Source organism: Poeciliopsis prolifica, unplaced genomic scaffold (assembly GCF_027474105.1).
Source record: "Poeciliopsis prolifica strain line A6 unplaced genomic scaffold, Auburn_PproV2 SCAFFOLD019, whole genome shotgun sequence".
In the NCBI taxonomy this organism is placed as follows: Eukaryota; Metazoa; Chordata; class Actinopteri; order Cyprinodontiformes; family Poeciliidae; genus Poeciliopsis; species Poeciliopsis prolifica.
Window position 1 is genome coordinate 3,778,807 of NW_026562394.1, and position 20,601 is coordinate 3,799,407.

A 20,601-nucleotide genomic window follows, 5' to 3' on the forward strand; every position below is an offset into this window, starting at 1 on the left:
ATGACAGGTTTTATGTGTAGTACTAACATGTTTAAAGGAAATAAAGTGTGATAAAACATGACTAAGTACATATATCTATCACTCGGAGTAATATTTCATAACTAGAGACGCACCAATCAATCAGCCTGATCATTTTTAACTTTGATTCGTAACTGGAGTCCAATATTTTACAAGCACAAAAATGTGATGTGTTTATAAAAGGATTTTGAGTTTAACCCTCCTGTTGTCCTCGGCTTATGTCGACCGAGGACAAGCCCTTAAAAAATATGTTTTTCAATTGCAGCTGCATACAGAAACTTTAATCTAACAGTCCTGCATCAGAACTATGGTGTGCACAACTCAGGGGGAAGTTTAGGCTCAAGCAATCCAAATGTGAACTTTACAAAAGAAATAAAAATAACCAAACCCAGGCCTCAGGTCAGACTGACCGGAAGACTAAGGAAATCACAGCTGGACAGGCAAACAGTATGGAATGGCATCACTGATCTCCGTAAAACTGATATCTTTTCAAATTTCCCCCCCCTCCTGTTGCCCTCGGGTTGACATGAGCCGAGGACAAGCCCTTATAAAACATTTTTTAATTGCAACTGCATACAGAAACTTGAAATCTAACAGTCCTGAATCAGACCTACAGTGTTCACAACTCAGATGGAATTTTCTGCTGCAGCAATTCAAATGTGAACTTGACGAAAAAAATAAGAACAACCTCCTCTTGTCTTCGGGTCAAAATGACCCGAAGACAAGAGGAGGGTTAATGATCAGATAAGTGTTTAGGTCTGGTGTGTAAATTATTTTGTTCTTGCTACAGTATGTTTTCACTTTATGAGCTTGTTGAGAAGAAATGAAAGTTATATAAATTTTTTCAAAATGCATATTTGCTATTTTTCATCTGATCACCAATAATTAACGGCGACTAGATCTGCTGGGACGTTTCAAAGTAGACGCTGCTGGAGTCGTTTTCACTTATGGACGTTAAATCTCCTTCACTTCCATGTTTGCATCCTGGAAGGAAACCATTCCCTATAAATCTTTATTTACTCCTCAGAGACGAACCAAACTCCCGTTTCTCCTTTAAGGTTGAGGCTGAAGGAGTGAAATGAGATTCAGCCTTAATCCCATCAAGCAGTGCTCTAATTAATCACGTGATGATGAGCTTTTATCTGCAGTGTTGGAGCTTCAGCTGTCTAATCATATATGCTAATAATGCAGGAGAATCAGAAGCGTGCAGACTTTCACTCACGCCATCGTCATATGAGATGATTTTTGTCTTCAGAAAGACGCACAGATCAGAATCAGATCAGGGATCTGATGAATCCCCCATGTAGCTTATTGCCTCATGTAAACTTGGAATGATAATTGCATTATTACACTCTGTTCATCCAGCCAGTCCTTTGAAATTCATCAGGTGCCAGGATGCACAAAGTCGTCTTACTTCCTTACATACTTGACTGACAATTGATGATAAAGCAACAGAAATCCAACAGCTTGACATCTGAGGAATGATCGTCAATTTTTTTCGCCAACTTATTTTACATCACGTTTTTGTGATGGTAGAAAAAAATTTCACTTTGGAAGCATTTAGGATTTGCATTTCAGCAATTTGATACATATTCTGTGAGTGAGTTAAATGCCAAACGTTTAATGGAGCATCAATTATTGTAATAGAAATTTGTTAATTTTCGCCTCGATCAGCATTGATAGATAAGTTGGATGCATTAAAAACCAGCATACTTTTAGATCTAGTTGAGAAAATCCAGATGAAACGTGCAGGAAACATGCTTTTATGCATAAACAGGGATCATCTTGCATCTCTGATTGCGAAATTAAAATCCAGGTTCAGCTGAATGTGTTTATTGACCAGCAGAGAACCCATTTGAGTTTTTTTATTTTTATATCTGAGCAAGAATTTAGATTGAGTTACAGACAAATAAGTATAAAAACGTCATTAAGAATTTAAAGGAAAGTTGTCTGTGACATCATAATAACATGAACAGGCTGTGATGTCACATACTGCTTTGTTGTGTAACACGGGGTATAAATAACTCCGCTTGGTAACATTCTGCCAGGTTCCACTGTATTTTAAGAAGAGTAGGCATCAAGTTCGGTTCAGAAGAAACATGGAGTTATTGAGGAGAGACGTACAATTGTTAGTGGATGGACACGCCATATCTGCTATCAGTGAATACATCGATCAGACACATGAAGATGACTGGCTGGATCGACACTTTCTGGACCTGGATGAAGGTATCGAAGAGAGGACGAGATACCTTTTAAGTTATTTAATGAATGTTTTCTCCGGTTTTGTCAGGGACGTTTCTGAGAACCTGAACTACGAGATGGCGATATAAAATTCATGTTCGGAGATCAGGTCTCTCAGGCCTTTGCCCGGGCGATGGAGTCGACGAAGTCGTCCAGGGAGACTGTGCTCAGGTGCTTGACGTCCTTTTCCTGAAGCACGTAACATCTATGTCTCCCATGGATGATGAAGACCCCTTGTCGATTCTGAGGCCGGGCTTAGGTCTCAGTTCTTTGGCGCGAGCTGTCATCAGTTTAGTCCATGAACTGATGACAGCAAGGAGACGCGCCGAAGGACTGAGGGCGTCCCTAGAGGAACAGAGACAGGACACAGTGCGACTTTTTGTAAAGTCGTTGCTGTGTCTGGGCATCAGGGAGTCAAAGACACGGAGGTGTCTTGATTCCCTGATGGAGGTACAGGAGCGCATAGTTCATCATATCTGCGCTGACATCGAGAGCCATCCGGTGGAAATCCAGGTGGACTGGGTCCCTGGGCTTGTGAAAAAGGTTTTCAGGGACCTCAGAGAAACCTTTGGATGTTCTGCCGGATGGGCTCTGGGCTTCATGGAGCACGAGCTTGTCGACGACACAATTGTGTCGTCTCTTTTAACCCAGATTGAAAAGCACCAGAAGAAGAGGGGCAGTTTTTTCTCAAAACTTTCTTCTGGTGCCAACATCTTCAAGAGGTATTTTATCAAATGAAATGCCTCTTGAAGATGTCAATCTCGGCTGTCGATCTCGGCTCCATGACGCCCCCCTGTGCCTCCGCCTCTCTGTTCCTCTGTTGGTCCTGGTATCGAGTCCTCTCTCCGTGCCTCCGTCGGTCCCAACCCCAAAAAAGCCTCCAATAATTACCTTAACAATTATTTTCAGTCATATTTGATCACTTTAAATGTTACTTGAAAAGGGATGCATAGTTTATACCACTGTTGCCTTGCAGTTTGATGGTACTGGGTTCAATTCTCGGCCCGGGGTCTTTCTGCATGGAGTTTGCATCATCTCCCTGTGCATGGTGGGTTCTCTCCGGGTACTCCGGCTTCCTCCCACAGAGTCCAAAAGTATGACTGTTAATTGGGTTCTTTAAATTCTCCTTAATGAGTGTGTGCGTGTGTCTCTGTTTCCCTGCAATGGACTGGTGACCTGTCCAGGGTGACCCAGCCTCTGACTTGTTGACCGCTGGAGATAGGTACCAGCACACTTCCTGACCCCATACTAGGCCGTAAGAACATGGATGGATGGATGGATTATTTTCAATCATATTCTATAAATTTGAATGTTACTTAAACAGAGAGTCAAACTGAATTGAGCAAGACACAACGAAAAATCAGAAATCGGTATTAGTGCAGCAGGTTTTTCTTATTTATTCTGTTTTTGTTTTTTTTTTAGCTTTAAGTCACCGATTACTATAAAGGTGTGATAAAATAAATGGACCACGTTGGTCTAACTCAATCCTACGCTGTGATTTTTCGTAAAAGTTGCAACATCAGGGAGCTCTTGAGTCCTGGTGGAGATTTAACTTTAGGACGCAGCAGTGATTTCACTCGGAGCGTCGCTGAGCGGTTCCTGAGCTCATCCTGTGTTTTCCGCTAATCCGTTTCCAATGCTGTGCCGCCCGAGGGCTCAGAGACCAAAACCCATTCCCGGCTGATTTCCAGGCTTTTCTGCTCCACAACGTCGCCTGTTTCGTGCTGGTACTCACTCAGAGTTCCATCTTCAGCCTGCTGGCCATCGCGACAGATATCTGGCGGTGAAGATCCCACTGAGGTCAGTCCGCGCCTCGTCACCCCCTGGGGTTTTATTTTATCCTGGTAAACATGCAGACAGGGAAAGCTCATAACTCGGACTGAATTCCTGAACTCCCAGAGGTGGTATTATGGCTCTCTGCCCTGGGCGTCATCGCACGAGGGGGACAACATAACAGCTCGGAATAAAATTTAAAAAAGCTCTCTCTTCATTTCTTTCTGATATTTGATGGAGTGTTATTGGAGATTTTAATAAAACATGGCATAACAATGAGGCAGATGTTGTGTGCTTAATTTAAGGATTGCTTTGAATAGATTAGGCTAGAGTGTGGGAAGGAGTGCGATTTTGACGCCAAATAAATTTTGAAATCCTTGTCACGCCCACAAATATCGCCCTATTCATGACATGCATGTCTACTCCTGTAAAATGTTTTCGAAATTTTGCTAGGGCTTATGGTTTTCTGTCAAGGTGCTTCAGAGCGAAAGTCATGGGACAGGATTTCCACACGCTCAGCCAAATTGACTTCAATGTATTTCTGAAAAATGTCAGATCTCAGCGCTCACCATTTTTATCTCATCGCTCTTATTACTGTGTGATGTACAGATATAAATAGTGGTACTGTCGGAGACGACAGATAGCTCTCTCGTACGCTTTAAACGGTTTTCCGATAGTATCACGGTTTCCGAACGGGAAGGAGTTTTTCGGACTGTTTTTTTTACTCAAAATGGCTGCCTCAAGCTGACAGAATTATGTCTCCCCCTGTCTGACTCACAGCTGGCAGAGGATCCATTACCATTTATGGTGCCAATAAATATGGGTGACACTGTAACACATATCTTTACTGACCCTTTGTAGTCAACCATCGATTTGTTTTCACATAAGAGTAAAAAAAAAACAGTAAATATATGCATTTTGTCAAGCAACAGTTTAATGGGTAATCATTTCTAACCACATCACGTTCATTGTACATTAAATTGCTAAATGTCTTGTTTCTTTGTCCTTCCTCGGAACCTCAGCTGCTGCCTCATGTGGTCCAGCAAAGTGCGCGGCCAAACTCGGGTAGCTTGTGTGCCATCCAGGAAGTCTCCAGGTCCCATGTCTGGGAATTTCTGGCCATCTTTCGAGCCAAACGTGTCGTCGTCTCCGACTGCCAGACTGACGTCCCAGGGAGTGGAGCTCATTTGCTTAAGGTCAGCACTATCCAAATAACCCTGTAAAATTGCAAAACATCAACGCTGAAGTGCAGTAGAGTTCATATCTTGTCATTTGTCTTTTGATGATAAAAATTATGTTTTTAACTGAGTTGCATGGTTGTACATTTGCAGAAATGTCAAAACAATAAACAGGCAAAACTGTAATTTATGCAAAATTAATGCCAGATTGAGATGTTCACTTTAGTTTACAAATTGTAATTAAAGCAAGGCAGAAAATAACACAAACACTAAAACAAAACCAATAAAAAAAAATCCCATCATTTACCTTGTTATGTTGTAGAGAAATTGCTCTTGAATCCTGCAGCAGAAGTGACATTACAGTAAAAAGGAGACAGAAAAATCTCATTGGGGAAGTCAAAAATGAAGACATTGCATTTGGTGTTAGCAGGAGAAAATTCAAAAACACAATCGTGAGATGTCCTCTCAGATCGTTACTTTATAGGCTTTTATGGTTTAGTAGCATGACGACACAGTCCACTGTGCTGCTGTGCTTTTGTTTCTAAGTTCACATGGATCAAAACTCAGAAAAACCAACCTGGGGGTTATGCTATACTTAGCTACTTGATATGTGAAGTATTAGAAGTATTAACACATTTATTCAGATTTAATATTAATTATCTTTTCTTCAACACAACAGGAGGTCATTAAAGGTGCAGGAAATGAAAAAGGATTAAAATGAGTCGGTTCTTCAGTGCGGAAAGTCTCGATGAAGTACAATTTCTATAAAACATGAAACTTTGTACAGCTCTTTACAGCAAAAATATATTAATAAACAGCTTTAATACCAAAATATAACTGAGATAACATTCACAAAATAATTTATTTTGCAAAAGCATTGAACCTTTTCATATTTTGTCTCTCTGCAACCATGAACGTCATTGTATTTTGTAAAGTAGTGAGTTTTCCATTAAATTAGTGATCTTTACTAATGGAAATCTAAAAAGTGACTGAAAATAGTTCAAGCTAATTCAGATTGGATTGGTCTGCTGTTACAACAGAAATTTTCACTTTTTGCCCTAGACCTTAATGTGGTCACTCTTTCTTAAAGGTCAAATGGTGTCTGTAAAATCCCTGGTCCTGGAGCAAAACTCAAAATACATTATAATAGTTTAAAACAAATAAAGGGATATTAAGATAATACATTATGACAATTTAGTATAAATATTCAAATAAATAATTATAAAAGTATCAATAAATTGAAATAAAAATCATTTTTATACATTTTCCAACTCAGTTGAATCATTGTTGCTTTTCTGAAAAGCTCTAGCTTACAGGCTAGGAGGGGAGCCATTTCTTTAGAAAAAAAAAGAAAAACCACAACTAAGTGTTGCTCTTGTTAGATCCCAGTAAAATACACTGAAGTATTTGCAAAAACCACAGCATTAAGCCTGATGTTTAGTCAATTATTGCATTAAACCTCGATAAATATGTAAATTACTTGTAATCACAACATGACAAATGCACGATCAGGTTCATACGTCAATACAATGGTTTTCACTCACACACACATTATATTTTTAGCTCCCATGGTTTGATATTGTTTCTGTTCATCTGGTGTTCACAGGTGAGAATTTCATGACTTGGAGCATGCTCCATTCAGCTGATCACCAGGCTCTAATTAGTTCCTCTCAAAGGCCATAAATTAATTGGAATATTCTCTTAGGTTAGCTGTGCTTTACAAAGCTTTAGCGTTTTATTACTTTTCTTGAAACCACCTGTGACTCATTCAGGTTCAGCTGACTCAAACCTCCACAAGATGGTGAGGACAATAAAATTGCATTAATTTCCAGCCCGGTATCGAGTTAATGCATGCTCCTGTTACTCATTACCGATTCTCATGGTGTCAGGCTGGTTTGTCGATCTGTGACTCCTGTTTTGCTGCTGAAAGTTTCTTGGTTATTCACTGTAGTGACTTTTACTTGTTGCCAATCAGCAGCAACTAAAAGGTAACAAATGTAGAAAAAGGAGAAGTGCTTTTGAGGCAGGAAACAAGAAGTGAAAAAGTTAAATAAAGTCGTGCTTTGGCTCTCCCTGCTTAGTCTGTGAAAGCGAGGCGGCGAGCTAGCTTATAGGCTTTAGAGCTCCACTCCCTGAACAACAACTCTCCAAAGAATTATTTTTCAAAGTGGCTTTATTATCAAGAATCGTGTCAATGAGCATTTGTAAAGAAAAATCACTCAACCTTCCTTATTACAACAAATTATGGCAGCAGTCCCATCTCTGTTCTTTTTACTCTGTCATAAACATTTCATGTTGCTTCTCAGACCTTTAGACAATTTATGGATTCTCATTCTTATGTACAGACTGATAACCTAGGCACATTCTAAAATAAAAAAAGTGTATTAGTGTAATTAACATTTGAAGATCAGCCATTTCCATTTGTTTCCATTAACAGACATAGAAAAAAAAAGTACAGTACAAAAGAAAATCTTAAGCATATTGTGATTCTTAAAACAGATCCAAGTCAATCCTTAACAGTGCGGGATCCTTGGGCAGTACAATGTGAAGGAATGTTAATAATCCACAGTTCTGTTGTTGCTCCTTCATGCTCTGCCCACTGAAAGCTAATCCCCACAATTTATGTCCATCATATGTAGCGTTTCTTCTGCCTTAAGATTGATGGACTTGCAGTATCAAATGATACAATAATTGCACTAATTCTTTATAGAAAATCTAAACTTGTAAAGGATATTTGTGCAACTATGTTAAAAATAATGCAAAAATGATCACAAAAACCCTGTCTACATGTTTTTAGAGTCATACAGAACAACATACAGTCGTACTGAATAGTTTTAACTTTAGAGCTCTAATCTTCATGATATATTTATTTATTTTAGGAAAAAAAACAAACTACTATGGCCAAAATCACACATAGTAGGCTCCACTTGTGAGGCGTCTTACATAAATGAGCAGTTTAAGCCCCAAAAAGGCCGTCTTCCAGCAACTTTAATTTGATTAGACCTGTCCTGACGTTAGGTAAAAACAAAACCATGCTAAAAATATACCAAGAAACACAAAGGCAGGGAACAACAAATTAGATTACAGAACAATGCAAGAATGAAATAAAAACCGAGAAAGGAGTGTCTATCTCGACCACTCGGGTTAAAAACATTAAACACACACATGAACATCAAGATCGATGTAAGGCAATGCACTTTTTTCCTAAAACGCTGTTCAACATCACAGATCTTAATCTGTAATTATTAAAAAAATAAGTTTAAAAAAACAAAAGTTAATTCGATCAGGGTTCATTTTTCAAAGCTTAAAAGTGACGCAAAAACCTAACATTTACATAACCAAACCCAATTGTAATTTTTTTTGCACTTGCTTTTTCACTGACAAATCCAACTGACCTTTAATTGTGAAAAAGAAAACCTGAGTTCACTCAACTGAATAAATGGGATAAAGCTAAAAATCTTAACCGCCCATATAGTTATGTGAGAAACAATGTAAAAGCAGCAGAGAGATATTAAAGTGTTTCCAATGTTATATTATAGTATAATCCATCATCAAAACAGAAAAATCCAGTACTCTGAAAAAAAAGAGTCAAATTAGAGAGATAAACAACCCCCTACACCCACCTCCAGAGCAGTATAACCACCTAAAGGAAATGACTTAAAACAGGAAACTTTCCTTCATAAACCACTTCAACCAAAGGAACTTTGACTACACAGATTTCTGTTACACTGTGGCTACACCAGAGTTTAGGTCTTGTGTAATAAAGTCACAGAATACAATGAGACAAGCAGTAATCCAGCAGGAGTTATTGTGTGCATCGAAGGGGAGTGATGCTTAATATTTGACTTTGGTAAAACAGATTTGTGCTTTGACACTTAAAAAGTTTCCTGTCGACATCTGGACAAAAGATTTGTTGGAAATCGACAAATGTGGAAATAATACTAAAGTTTTAGCCAACTATAAATCTTCTAGCTAACTAAGCATGCTGAAGCAGCATGCTTAGGCAAACTTTTCCTCTCCGTTTGATTTTTGTCTTTTGGGTTTGAAATGAGGCTAATAATCTGCATGTAAGTTCAGACTACCACTCCGTTCCTACCAATGAGCCGAGCTGTGTCGTCCTCGCTGTGGTGCTCATCCTCTCCTCCGTCACCACTTTCTGAGTCAGTGTCCTCCTGTGGGGAGTAGTAGCCATCATAGCCCAGGACGGGGGAGTCGCGTCGTGTTGGAGAGACGAGGCACTGGGCAGTCGTGGTGGTGGTGGTGGTGGCTGAGTAGGCCGACGGGTTCCGAGTCGGAGACCCGGGGTTGGACGGGCGCAGCAGAGGGGTGTGCTCAGAGTCTCCTTCACCCTGTGCTGCTTCCTCCTCTCCCCGGCCTCCGGCTTCCTCCTCAGAGTCGGACTCGGAGTGCTCCGGGTTGTTTCGGGTCACGCGTTGTTTGCACACGGGACAGGTCTTCTTGGTCAGGGTGAGCCACGGGTCGACGCATTTGCAATGATACGCTAAAAAAATGGAAGATTCAAGAAAGGAAACAATATGGTGAAAAAAAGCTAATAACAAAAAAACTTTAAGAGGATTTCTTGTTAATCTCTTAAACAACGTGATGGTTAACATAACATCCCACAAATTATTTACCATGTGAGCAAGGCAACACTCTCAGCTTGTCTCCTTCTTCATACTCATCAAGGCAGATGGCGCACAAATCATAGTCATCTCCTGAAATTAAAGGAAAGCAAGGGGCTGATAAATGGACTTATTCCTTGAAAAGAAGAAATTAATTTTTAATTTTAAGAATTTTTCTCAAAGAAAATATCAATGGAAAAGTAGCTATTTGTGGAACTGGAACTTTTATTAAACTGCACTGACAAAGTCTAATTAAATTGATTTTTCAAACTGAGATAAACAACACCTATAAAAAGGCCCAAAGGATAACATTTCTTATAGTAAAGTTGAACAAAATGTACATAATGCAAAAAAAAAAAAGAAATCAATGCATCTCAGTGACAGTATAAAGACTGCAGCAGTGTTACCTTTCCTGAACTTGTGAGTTGGAATGCGCTTCAGTTGCTCCTTGGTCAAACGATTTTTCCTCAGACGTTTTCTGTATTGCACACACCGTATAACCTGAACAACACAGACAGGAGACATTACACACACTAAAATTTAACAACCTAACAGTTACCAAACTTACACTGAACTCGTACCTCATTCACAAAAGCTTATTAAGAATGCAAAAAAAATAAAAAATTAGCTTAGTAATTTTGAGGAAATTTTTGAGCTTAAAGAAACAAGATGCAAGTCTGCAGCATCTGGCCTGATTTGCCAAACATTTATGAATGCAGTAATTCAGGGAAATTATTGAACAGTCCATCAGACACATTTTCCACTGATATTGATCAAATGTCTATTGTGTTATATAATGTTATGGATTTATTGCTCAGCCCTGAAACATGAAACCTTAGTCAATAAATCACAAAGCTTGAAGTAACTTTCTCTATGACTTTCATAGAGAAAATGTGTTGAAAGATTAATCAGTCACAGTGTTACTGCTGAAAACTCCTTTTGCTTTTATGAGGGAAGTGTTTCTTTTATGCCCCAGATACTGAACATTATTTGTCAGTAAGCAGTGGGTGTCAAACTGTTCGACAAACAGCCAAGACTAGGATGAATAAAACTCCCCTTTAGATAAGTTTGGGGTATAAAGGTTCAGGGTAACATAAGGGAAACATGCTTTATGCTCTGTAAGATAACCTATTTCAAAGAAAGAAGCCTGCATACTCACTAGGATTACACCCATCACAATAATAATCATCCCCAGTACCCCAGTGAATGGAATAAGGTAGTACGAAAGTGGAAAAACTAAATCCGGCTTGAGTATCACATAGGCCCTGTTGAGAAAAAAGAGAAAAATAATCTGTTAAATACAACAACATAATCACGCCTAAATCTCATGCTGGCTTTTATATGTCTGCTTTGGCATTTTTCTGATTATCTAGAGAATATTTTTAAAGGTTTTATTTTTTTTCTCACCCGTGTTCTGAAATTACTTCCTCCTTCAGCCTTCTTGCAGCGTAGGAGCTGGTGAACACAGAGGGAATTTCAATCTGATCTGCAATAGTCTCTGAAAAGGAAAAAAATTAACATTTAATCACTTAGAATAATGCAAGTGTGGTAAATTTGTGACTGCACATATTTTGAAATGTAGTCAGACTTGAAATTAAACATTTGTTTCCTTGCTTATAATTAAATCAGTCACACAAAATAAAGTGTGAGATCCATTTGTCAGCATGTTCCTTACCATTTAAATACAAACAATTCATAGAAATCAATTGTTATCCTATCCAAGTTTCAGCTTCCAGGATAAAGGAAAACACAGCGAGATAAACACTTACCATTGCTAAAGTTCATGTTGAGAAGAAGGTCAGAGTTGAAGTTGTGAACGATTGCTGCGCTGTATCCAGCCTGCTGTGCATTTAAAATCTGGAACAATATCACAAATACGTAGGATCAGATTCCATCACAAACATCACTAACCGTTCTTTGTCGAATGTGGCTCACCTTTATGTCAAAATTGCAATCAAAGCGCTTGATGAGAGCAATAAATTTAGTGGTGTTGGTATCATAGTTTGTTGCCAGCGAAGGAGGATCCATTGTTGTACAACCATTGAGTGGATTTGAGACCACCAAAACTCCCTTTTTAGAATGAAAGGAACAGGAAGTCATGAAAAAAAAAACATTAACAACATTAATCTGGGAGCAGTAATAAATAAAATCCCTCTCCTCACCATCAATCCCTGCTTTGGAAGAGAAGGTCCAAACAAAGCAGGTAGGTCCTCAAACATCAGGTCGGTCTGGTTTTTATAATGCTGCCAAGCAAACACACCACATGAGTGGAATATAAATACATCATTGCAAGAAGTGAAATGTAAAGTTTTATTTTTACTTACAACAAATATATATGCTTGTGTTGGTGAGGGGAAATACATGCAGCTTAAAGCGAGTAAAAAGATACTCAGCTGAGTGCGCTTCCACCACACAGTAAGGTGGGCCATCCTCGGTTGTTTTCAGTGGCACTGCAAGAAAAAAACAACAGGATCATAAACATATATTTGTACATTTACTAAGCAAAAAATAAATAAATTATCTGGCATCAGATATTCTTTTATAACTTGAGCCTTCATTTTAAGTGAATAGCAAGAACAGGAAAGATAGTTGCTACAACGTCCTGAAACGTCCTTTATAATAAATTACACAATAGTTACATAATTTTAGCCAAATTCAACAAGAAATCCCACTTTCTATAACTACTGCAGTCTCAATTTTAATCAATCCAAGCTTTTTTGTTGGTAGTTTGAGATGGAACAGCTCAAATACATGTTCAGCTGACTGACGTTTTAATAAGTGTTAGAAAATACTAAGTCCAGAGAATTATCCGACATTTTCAAAGATGAGAGAATTTTCTTCCACAACAGAAAAATGATACAAAAATGCCCCCATGTGTTCTAAGCCATACATTTGAAGGCTTAGTTTATAAAGTTTGCAAGTTCAAAGTAAGCACTGGCGAAACAAGAAGCTGTTGCATCTACACAGAACAATAACCAAAAGCACATCTCAAAGTTTCAAAAGTCTTGGCTCCAGAATACATACTGGAAGATACTAGAGATCCTTATAGTCACACAGTGTTAAAAATATCTGATGAAAATTGAAAAATGCAGTAGCGGCACGTAGAGCAAAGAATATTAATGAAGACTGTGCTTATCCAGGACTGGAATTAGGCAAATATTCCACAGGATGCTGTCAAAAACTGGTTTCACAGGGTTTTTAAAGTTTTAAAACTACAGTAATCATTAAAGTTGGGCTTTTGTTTGGATAAATCATTTGCAATATTAGTTCCGTGAAGGCCGATACAATGTTCATGTTAATTCCAATTTGTATCTTTTGGATGAATTATTTCATTTTAGCTGAAAGCCTAAGTCTTGTTCTCAACAAACACAAAGGAGAACACATTCAGCAGGACAACAACACAAAACATACAGCAGTCAGATCTATAATGCACTGAGTCACATAAAATTAGAACAACATGTTGGTTTAATTAAATTAAAATGAGCAAGCCATGATTTATATAGATTTTTATAGAGGCACAAGGCCGATAGAGACATAATGATACGTATCAGTAGCTGCCCACATTGTGGTTCTCAAAGTACAGCATTTTCATTCCACTTTACAAACATTTTAGTTAGCAAAAACAGCATAGCTACAGGTTGGTAGCTATGCTACCTTTGACCTGCTCAAAGGTAGTACTTATGCCGAAATAAAAAGTTACTTACAATTTAACAAATATGTTTTAAAAGACCAAGTATTTTAATGCTATCTAGGGAAATAAATATTTTTAAATCAACCTGAGCTGCTTCCCGTGCAAAAAGAAACCAGAGAATCGCTGAATGAGACAGAAGTATATAATAATTAAGATTTCAAAAACAGTACAGTACTGTAATAATGCACTCACCGTATTTCCTTGTTTACGCCTCCACACGGCGGGGTGTGATCGAAACTCAAACCGTCTAACAAAAAATCTTGAAATGAGCCAGGCCTTTCTTCCTGGGCAGTTTAAACTGCGTTATGGCCTCCAGTATATGTTTCCGGCAGAACACACCACAAACAGAAAGGATTAACTTGAGGTTCGCCGATGTTTGGCTAGAGTTAGCAAACGTTAGATAACAGGTTCCATTTTGGTCTCCCTTCCAGAGCCCGTACACATAGTTTATACAAAGTCAGATTAACAAAAACAATTAATCTATCCAACGTAAAACCGACGAAACTAAAACTTAAAGTTTCCACAAGGTAAATTAGCCTCTTACTGCTAAGGTTTGTTTGCTACTGTTTCTGTCTTTTTCTTCGTGGTCTTTGTTGAGTTTGTTTAGGTGTCTGCCAACTTAAAAATGCTCACTACCGCCACTCATTGGTGCGAAATGAGAATGCATTGTTTTGAGTTTTTCTTTCCCGAGTTCTTGTAAATAAATAAATCCTCGGTCAAGTACTCACTTCCAAACTAAAGACTTTGGAAGAGTTCACAAAAAGATCTGAGGAAAAAAAACATGGTGGCAATTTCAATTACAGGTGCCAGCATGAAATTCAGATTTATTCTAAAATAAGTAGGCATGAATAGAACAGCCTAACAGTAATTCCGTGTTGTAATTGAGAAAAACAGTGAAGGTCAGAGCAAATGCGGAGGGAATGAAGGTTTCAACAAGCACGGGCAGAAAGACTAGTTTTACTGCATTCAATGGTCATGAGGCATTTCAGACATGTATCTTTTTCAACTTATGCACAGGGCCGGCCCAAGGCATAAGCAAACTAAGCAGCCACTTAGGGCCCCAGGCCATTGAGGGCCCCCCTTCTTTTTTTTTTGTTTTTTTAGTAATACTTTCTATGTCATTATAATATCAAAATTAAAGTTTTAGCTATTGGAGTAACGCTTAAGAGAAATTTATTGAATCAAAGAGTGACATGAATATGTGTGTATGTACTCCATCTTAAGATGGGCTGCACTGATTGCAGATTTCTGGTCGATCCCTGGTTACTGATCTTTAAAAAGCCTGATCTGCCAATTTTGATTTTGGTTGATATGATTTTTTTTTTTTGTCTGAAATGTCGCTAAATATAGCAAGAAAGTTGGCAATAGTGGGGTGAATATTGTTAACTGTTAAAGTTCAGGCTTGACCTGGTGGGCTTGTCTATCGGTTACACCTCTCACTGCAGAGCAGAAGAGGACAGAGACTTATTTGTAAACCTTTGCTGATGAAGATAAGATCAGCTTTACATGTTAGTATCGGCCAATCATGATCCCCCAAAATTAAGGAAATCGGCGCCCAAAAATCAACTGGTCGATAAATGTATCCTATTATATATGTAAATAATGTAATGTATTCAAGCACTGGCACAGATGCAATAAGTTTAGGCTGAATAGTCATTTCCTATAAAACAAATGGCCTTCATTTCATTGCTTGAGGCAATCCAAAAATGTTGAACTAGTTCTAAAGATCTGTCAGTCTTATGCATTTCTTTACCATTCTTTCCTGCAAAATCATAATTTCACAACACTTTCTCTCACTTTTCATAATATCATTTACAGTTGTGCTCAGCGTTACCCGAAAGGTGTTGCTTAAGTTTATTTTAAGTAAGTTTACATTTGCATGATTCTATGAACAATTTAGAATTGCAAAGATTGTATGCAGTAAAAACATATTGCATATGTATGTGTCTGTCACTCATCTACCTCACTAAAATCAGTAAAGCAGAACTTACTGTAACTGTAGATCTCAAATGGATGTGCTATTAAAACATAGAGCATTTTCAGGAACTGTTATTATGATCTGACTCTTGTGCATTGGAAAAAGTTTCCAGATGAGTTTGTACTAATTGTTTTGAGAAAAGCGTCAAATAAACTGAAAGAACTGTACTTTGGGAGACATTATTAGAAAAGAATCAGAAATAAATTAATAAAAAAACATCACATTTAGACAAGAATGAGTTAATTTAATCATATTCAACATTTCAGATCACCTGTTGGAGGTACTATTCTCATACTCACCACCAAGCCACCTGGAATGTTTGTTTCCACAATTTTATGACAAAATTTCTTCATTATTTATAAATCAAAGAATGGAAATTCAGGTGGCAACAAAAATGGAACGATGTGAGAAAAACCCTCTTAAATTAGGGATGGAAAGAAAGTGTTTAATAGAAAATGCTGCAGGTTTTCTCAGTGTTATGCACTACTTGTTATGCACTACTTATGTAGCTAATGGAGAAATAATAAAAAGGAAGTAAGTTACAGATATGATCTATGTCTAATAAAGCATATGTAAACAGAAGTAGCTATTCCTGCATGAGGCTTATCGTGACTTCCTCCTGATAATGCCACATTATTGTCTTTGTAAAAGCTAAGTCACCAGTCGAGGCTGAAGGTCATCACGATAAAAACAAAACCAGTTTATTCTTCTTTGCCGTCAGGAATTGGCTGCATAGTTGAGAAATTTACATTTAAAACACTTTAGAGGTAACTCAATGCAACAATTAGATGTAGTTCTGACACCCTATTCAAGCAGAACTTCAGCTTCATTGTTGGACCAAGAGCTGTAGGTGCAATGCAAACAAAGAAAAATTGTTCTTAGAATATCAGTCACAAAGTCTAACTGTTTAAGATGTAGATATAGTATTTTCTTTTTTCCCTGTCACCATGAAAATAATGGTGCTTTATATGAATGAAGATTTTTTACATGAAAAAATTAATAATGAGTTGGCCATGTGATGACAGAAGCACGTTTCTGTGAGCTTTATGCCGACAAAACCATTCAGTTCTTCCTGACTTCAGATAAGTTCTCTATCAGTCTGCGGCACCAGTTTGTCTGTTTCCTACATCCTGTATATGACAGTGTATACTTGTGTGCATACGTTGGCAATGTTTCAGGTCTTGTAATTTCATATTTTTTCTATTTAAGCCATTCATTTAAAATGCCTAATATCCTCAATCTAGAAAAAAAGTGAAAAGTATTTGTTCCTTCATTTCTGAAGTTTGACTTCAGAAATGCTTTTTTGTGAGATATGATCTTAATAAAACACAAACTGTCTTTTGGAACACATTTCTACTCATATTTGTGCCCCATGGGGCAGTTGTTAAACACTATTACTTCACAGCAAGAAAGTCTGAAAGGTTAAATCCTGACTGGGGTCTTTCGATGTGAGTCTTCATTTTTGTCTGGGCCCTCCTTGCAGAACAGAAATGTGTAGTTGTGCATATCTGTGTGTCTTTGTAATGGACCTGTGACCTTTCGAGGGTCGTTTGTGATTAATGATTGCTGGACACAGAACACCCAACCAAATCCCTAATTAAAGGATTTGGAAAATTGACTTTTGGATATTTATTACCAGATAAAAACAAACACTGTTTTACCATTAATCAAAGAAAAAAAAAGACAAGCAAAATCAAAATCTGAACTTAAATGAAAATATATAAATCTTGTACAAAAAAAACAATAAAAAAAAAAATGTAATTTGCATCTTTTATTCAAAACATTTATGCCATTAAATGATCAAACAAGAATAAATGTGAGAAGTTAAAATGTCACAAAGTAAATCCTGTTATAAAAGCCAAACACATTGCCTGCTTCTCTTTATCTTTGATGAATGCAGCGTCTCTTAGCTCGACTGGATTTCTGCAGATACTGATCAGATATGTCCACCTCATAGAAAATGAGAAACGCAGCACCTAAAAATGAAAAAGCAACTGAATTTTGACTGCTACTATACATGTTCAGATAAAGCATTTTCATAATTCTACTCACAGGAAGCCTTTGCCGCAGCCCAGAGGTCCAAAGAACATTTCTGTTGGAAGGCAAACCTTCCTGCACACTCCACTGAGGGTGGAGCAGGACCAAGGAAACGATACAGCTTCATTTTCAACAGCTGAAAAACAATCGCAATGTGTGGAAAAGTATCTTTAAGTCCTACCATTTGCAGAAAACCATGCAGAACTTCAAAAGCAAGACTCACCATGGAGAAGTAAGAGCATTAAGATAAAGAAAGCTGCTGTACGATATGAAAACATGGTTGAGCCTGAGAGTGACGCTCCAAAGTGATGGTTTGGTGTGGATCTGCATAGTTTTGGTCAGCAAGGAGGAGAGAAGTTAATATGAAGCAGCAGGCTGGTCACCGGATATTGATATTAACTCGGCACAAGAAGCCTAAAGAGAACATGCCTTTCCTAATAACATCATGAAAACGAGTTCAGCGTTTTTAACCCGTGATCCAAGTGTTGTCATGGGACAAGTTAGTGAAATCTTCCAATAGTAGAAAAGCCAGTTTTAAATCAGATTTTGCACATTCCTCCTGGCTCTCGCTCCCTGGAGGATGCGAGGTTACCTTCTTTGTGATAAATGAGCGCGGCCTCCAAAACTGTCACTGGAGCTTGCGTTTCAAAGAAGGAGAGCACATCTGCAATTGTTTCTAAAACTGTCCTAATATCCAAATTCTATTGATTTCTTTTTCTTTATCAGCATGTCAGACTATTAATAAAAGCTTAAGATAACTTACATTGGCTGTACTAATAGATTCTTGATATAATTTTTTCTTGAAATCTGTCAGTTGTGACAGTTCTGATTTACTGTATGGGGGCTGCAAATTTGTGGGTTCAATTAAAGTTTCCACATAAATAAGTCAAGTTTTAAGTGGGACTACAAAAGTGTCATATGAGTTTAGTTTCTTTATGTCACCCTATCTTTGCTTCTGATTAGATGATTAATTCCACACTTCAGCACTAATTATGGAGGTAAATGTTTCCAAGAAGCTGAATTTATGAAGAACTTAAAAATCCAGTTGTGTTATATGCATTTTTGCTTGCATCATGCTAGGGATTTATTTATTTTTTTACAATTCCTTGTGTTTTTCCTCTGTACAAATCATAAAGACTCCATCAGCTTGAACCATTAAGAGGATTGTTTCCCTTAAATATTGTTTATTTGATATTGTAATGATCTAAAAGCACTCCTTTGGGTCTCCAAAGTCAGAAGAGGTCACCATTGGATGCCAGTCTTAATGTTACTAAAGTGCTTAGGGTCAGTTTAATCCATCTATCCCAGACTGGATCTACAAAAGCTAAACAGTCCATATTAGACCAAACATGGTACTTTAACCTTTTGTGCTTATTTTTATATAAAGAGTTGCTTCAGATAAATTTTTGACACTTTAAAATACTGGATATTGTTGCAAAGGTGTTGCCAAAGCAGTCTAATTAGTAAAATCCAGCTCGATAAAAATAACAAAAAACAAATAAATACTGTGGTGACCAACATTACCAAAGGGTCAAGCCCCTTGGACAGTTTCATCAGTGTTGCATCAGTATTTTTCCAAAGGGAAGTCATTAGTGGTTGTCTCCTGACTTTTATCTCTATTCTCCAGGTGCTATCCAAACAAGCTTCCCTTGTTGTAAATCAGTTGTCTTAATTACTTTCAAGAGGAACAAAAACATACAGTGACTAATTGGACACTAACTCATTTGTGATTTAACATGGTTACTTTTGCTCTTAAGAATTCATTGGAGGGTTTTTGGTGGAAAAGTACAAATTCATCCTGACAAACTAACTAACAATTGGAAAGTTTTAAATATTTTTTTTACTCCAGTTGCTGCTAAATAAGTCATTAACAATAGGTTTATATTGATCAAAATTTCCTACAATAAAAAGTCAAGGGGCAAAAATGCTGAACCAGTTTTTATTGAACTTTCAATCTGATGTGGTCGTAATATTTTGACCAAAACCTGAAGCTTTAAATGAAAGAAACAACATAGAAATCGATTTTGATCACATGATCAGTTAGATTAGTGGATTCTGTGTAATGTTGAACTTTGAAAATGTCTCCAAATAAAGACAACTTAAGTGAATGTGTTAAATGTGTTTTGTTTAATATTATGTACTAATTAAAAGCAGTGGAAAGCATTAAACAATACAGAATCAAGGCCTAACTGTCCAACTCAGGAATAAACTGGCCCACATTTATTCAGTAGCTCTGAAAATAATCGGTTTAGGAGATTACGAACCCATACAGATATGAACAAGCATTGATAAGGACAGCAGGAATCATATCCCCTGACTATAGACACCTACTGCTCTCTGAATATGAGCAGCGGGTGAGGATGACACAGTGTAGGACCAACAGACTGACTGTCATTTGTTTCAGCCTCAATCAGACTGCAGAGCTCCAGTAAAAACGTTCACTGCACACATTATACCCTCAATTTGTTGCCTTGTTGATTGCTTTGAACCAGAGTTTTATCTTTGTGTGTTGTTTACAGTTTTCATTGGTAACTGTGTAGCATTTTGACCAAGACAAATTTCACACAGAGATGATAAAGTCTATTCTATTCCACTTTCCAGCCTGGAACAATTTAACAAAAATAAAGAAAATACAAACAAGGGTTTCCCCCAGAAAACTTGCTAAGCTCAGGGGTAGGGGGCAGTAGGGCAGTCCATTAGCAGGCCACTGTGTTTTTGTGTTAAAAGTTACAACAATTCTAACATGCATGAGCAGGCATCATGCGTATGAACCTAGCTTAATCCGTCTTTACTGGTAGTGGTGTATAAAAAGCCCAATTTAAAATAAGCAAACTATGTTTAGCCCCAAAGAGGTAAGTAGGGAGGACAAGTAAGGCCTGGAGGCCCGCCAGGCTTATAAACCTCTGTGGGAAACTCTGAATACAACACCCCAGCATGTTGACTCCCAAAAAGCTGCAAGTTTTTTTCTTTTTTCGTTTTTTTTTTTTTTTAGTAAATGTCGCATAATAGTGAAGAACTCAATGCAGTAAGGAGGCGGAGGTGAAAATAAACAATTGTACTTAC

General features: G+C 37.6%; 1 protein-coding gene across 1 annotated transcript; it reads right to left on the reverse strand.

Moving 5' to 3' along the window:
- Positions 1–7,365: 7,365 nt before the first annotated feature.
- rnf167 (ring finger protein 167) lies at positions 7,366–14,134 on the reverse strand. The gene is made up of 10 exons (XM_055043953.1): positions 13,716–14,134; positions 12,157–12,282; positions 11,995–12,075; positions 11,768–11,902; positions 11,602–11,689; positions 11,240–11,330; positions 10,992–11,097; positions 10,240–10,333; positions 9,845–9,925; positions 7,366–9,711 (listed from the first exon to the last, which is right to left on the reverse strand). Exons 2-10 carry the CDS (start codon positions 12,259–12,261, stop codon positions 9,284–9,286), a joined length of 1,209 nt encoding a protein of 402 aa, XP_054899928.1. The 5' UTR covers positions 12,262–12,282; positions 13,716–14,134; the 3' UTR covers positions 7,366–9,283.
- Positions 14,135–20,601: the final 6,467 nt, after the last annotated feature.

Bases quoted from the DNA above. Each gene is read 5' to 3' on its own strand.
- rnf167 (XM_055043953.1), bottom strand. From the start codon at position 12,261: ATGGCCCACCTTACTGTGTGGTGGAAGCGCACTCAGCTGAGTATCTTT. The intron at 11,098-11,239 runs GTGAGAAAAAAA...TTTTCTCAACAG, and splicing joins GAAGTAATTTCAGAACACGG to GGCCTATGTGATACTCAAGC. The intron at 9,926-10,239 runs GTAACACTGCTG...CTTTAATTTCAG, and splicing joins AACTCACAAGTTCAGGAAAG to GAGATGACTATGATTTGTGC.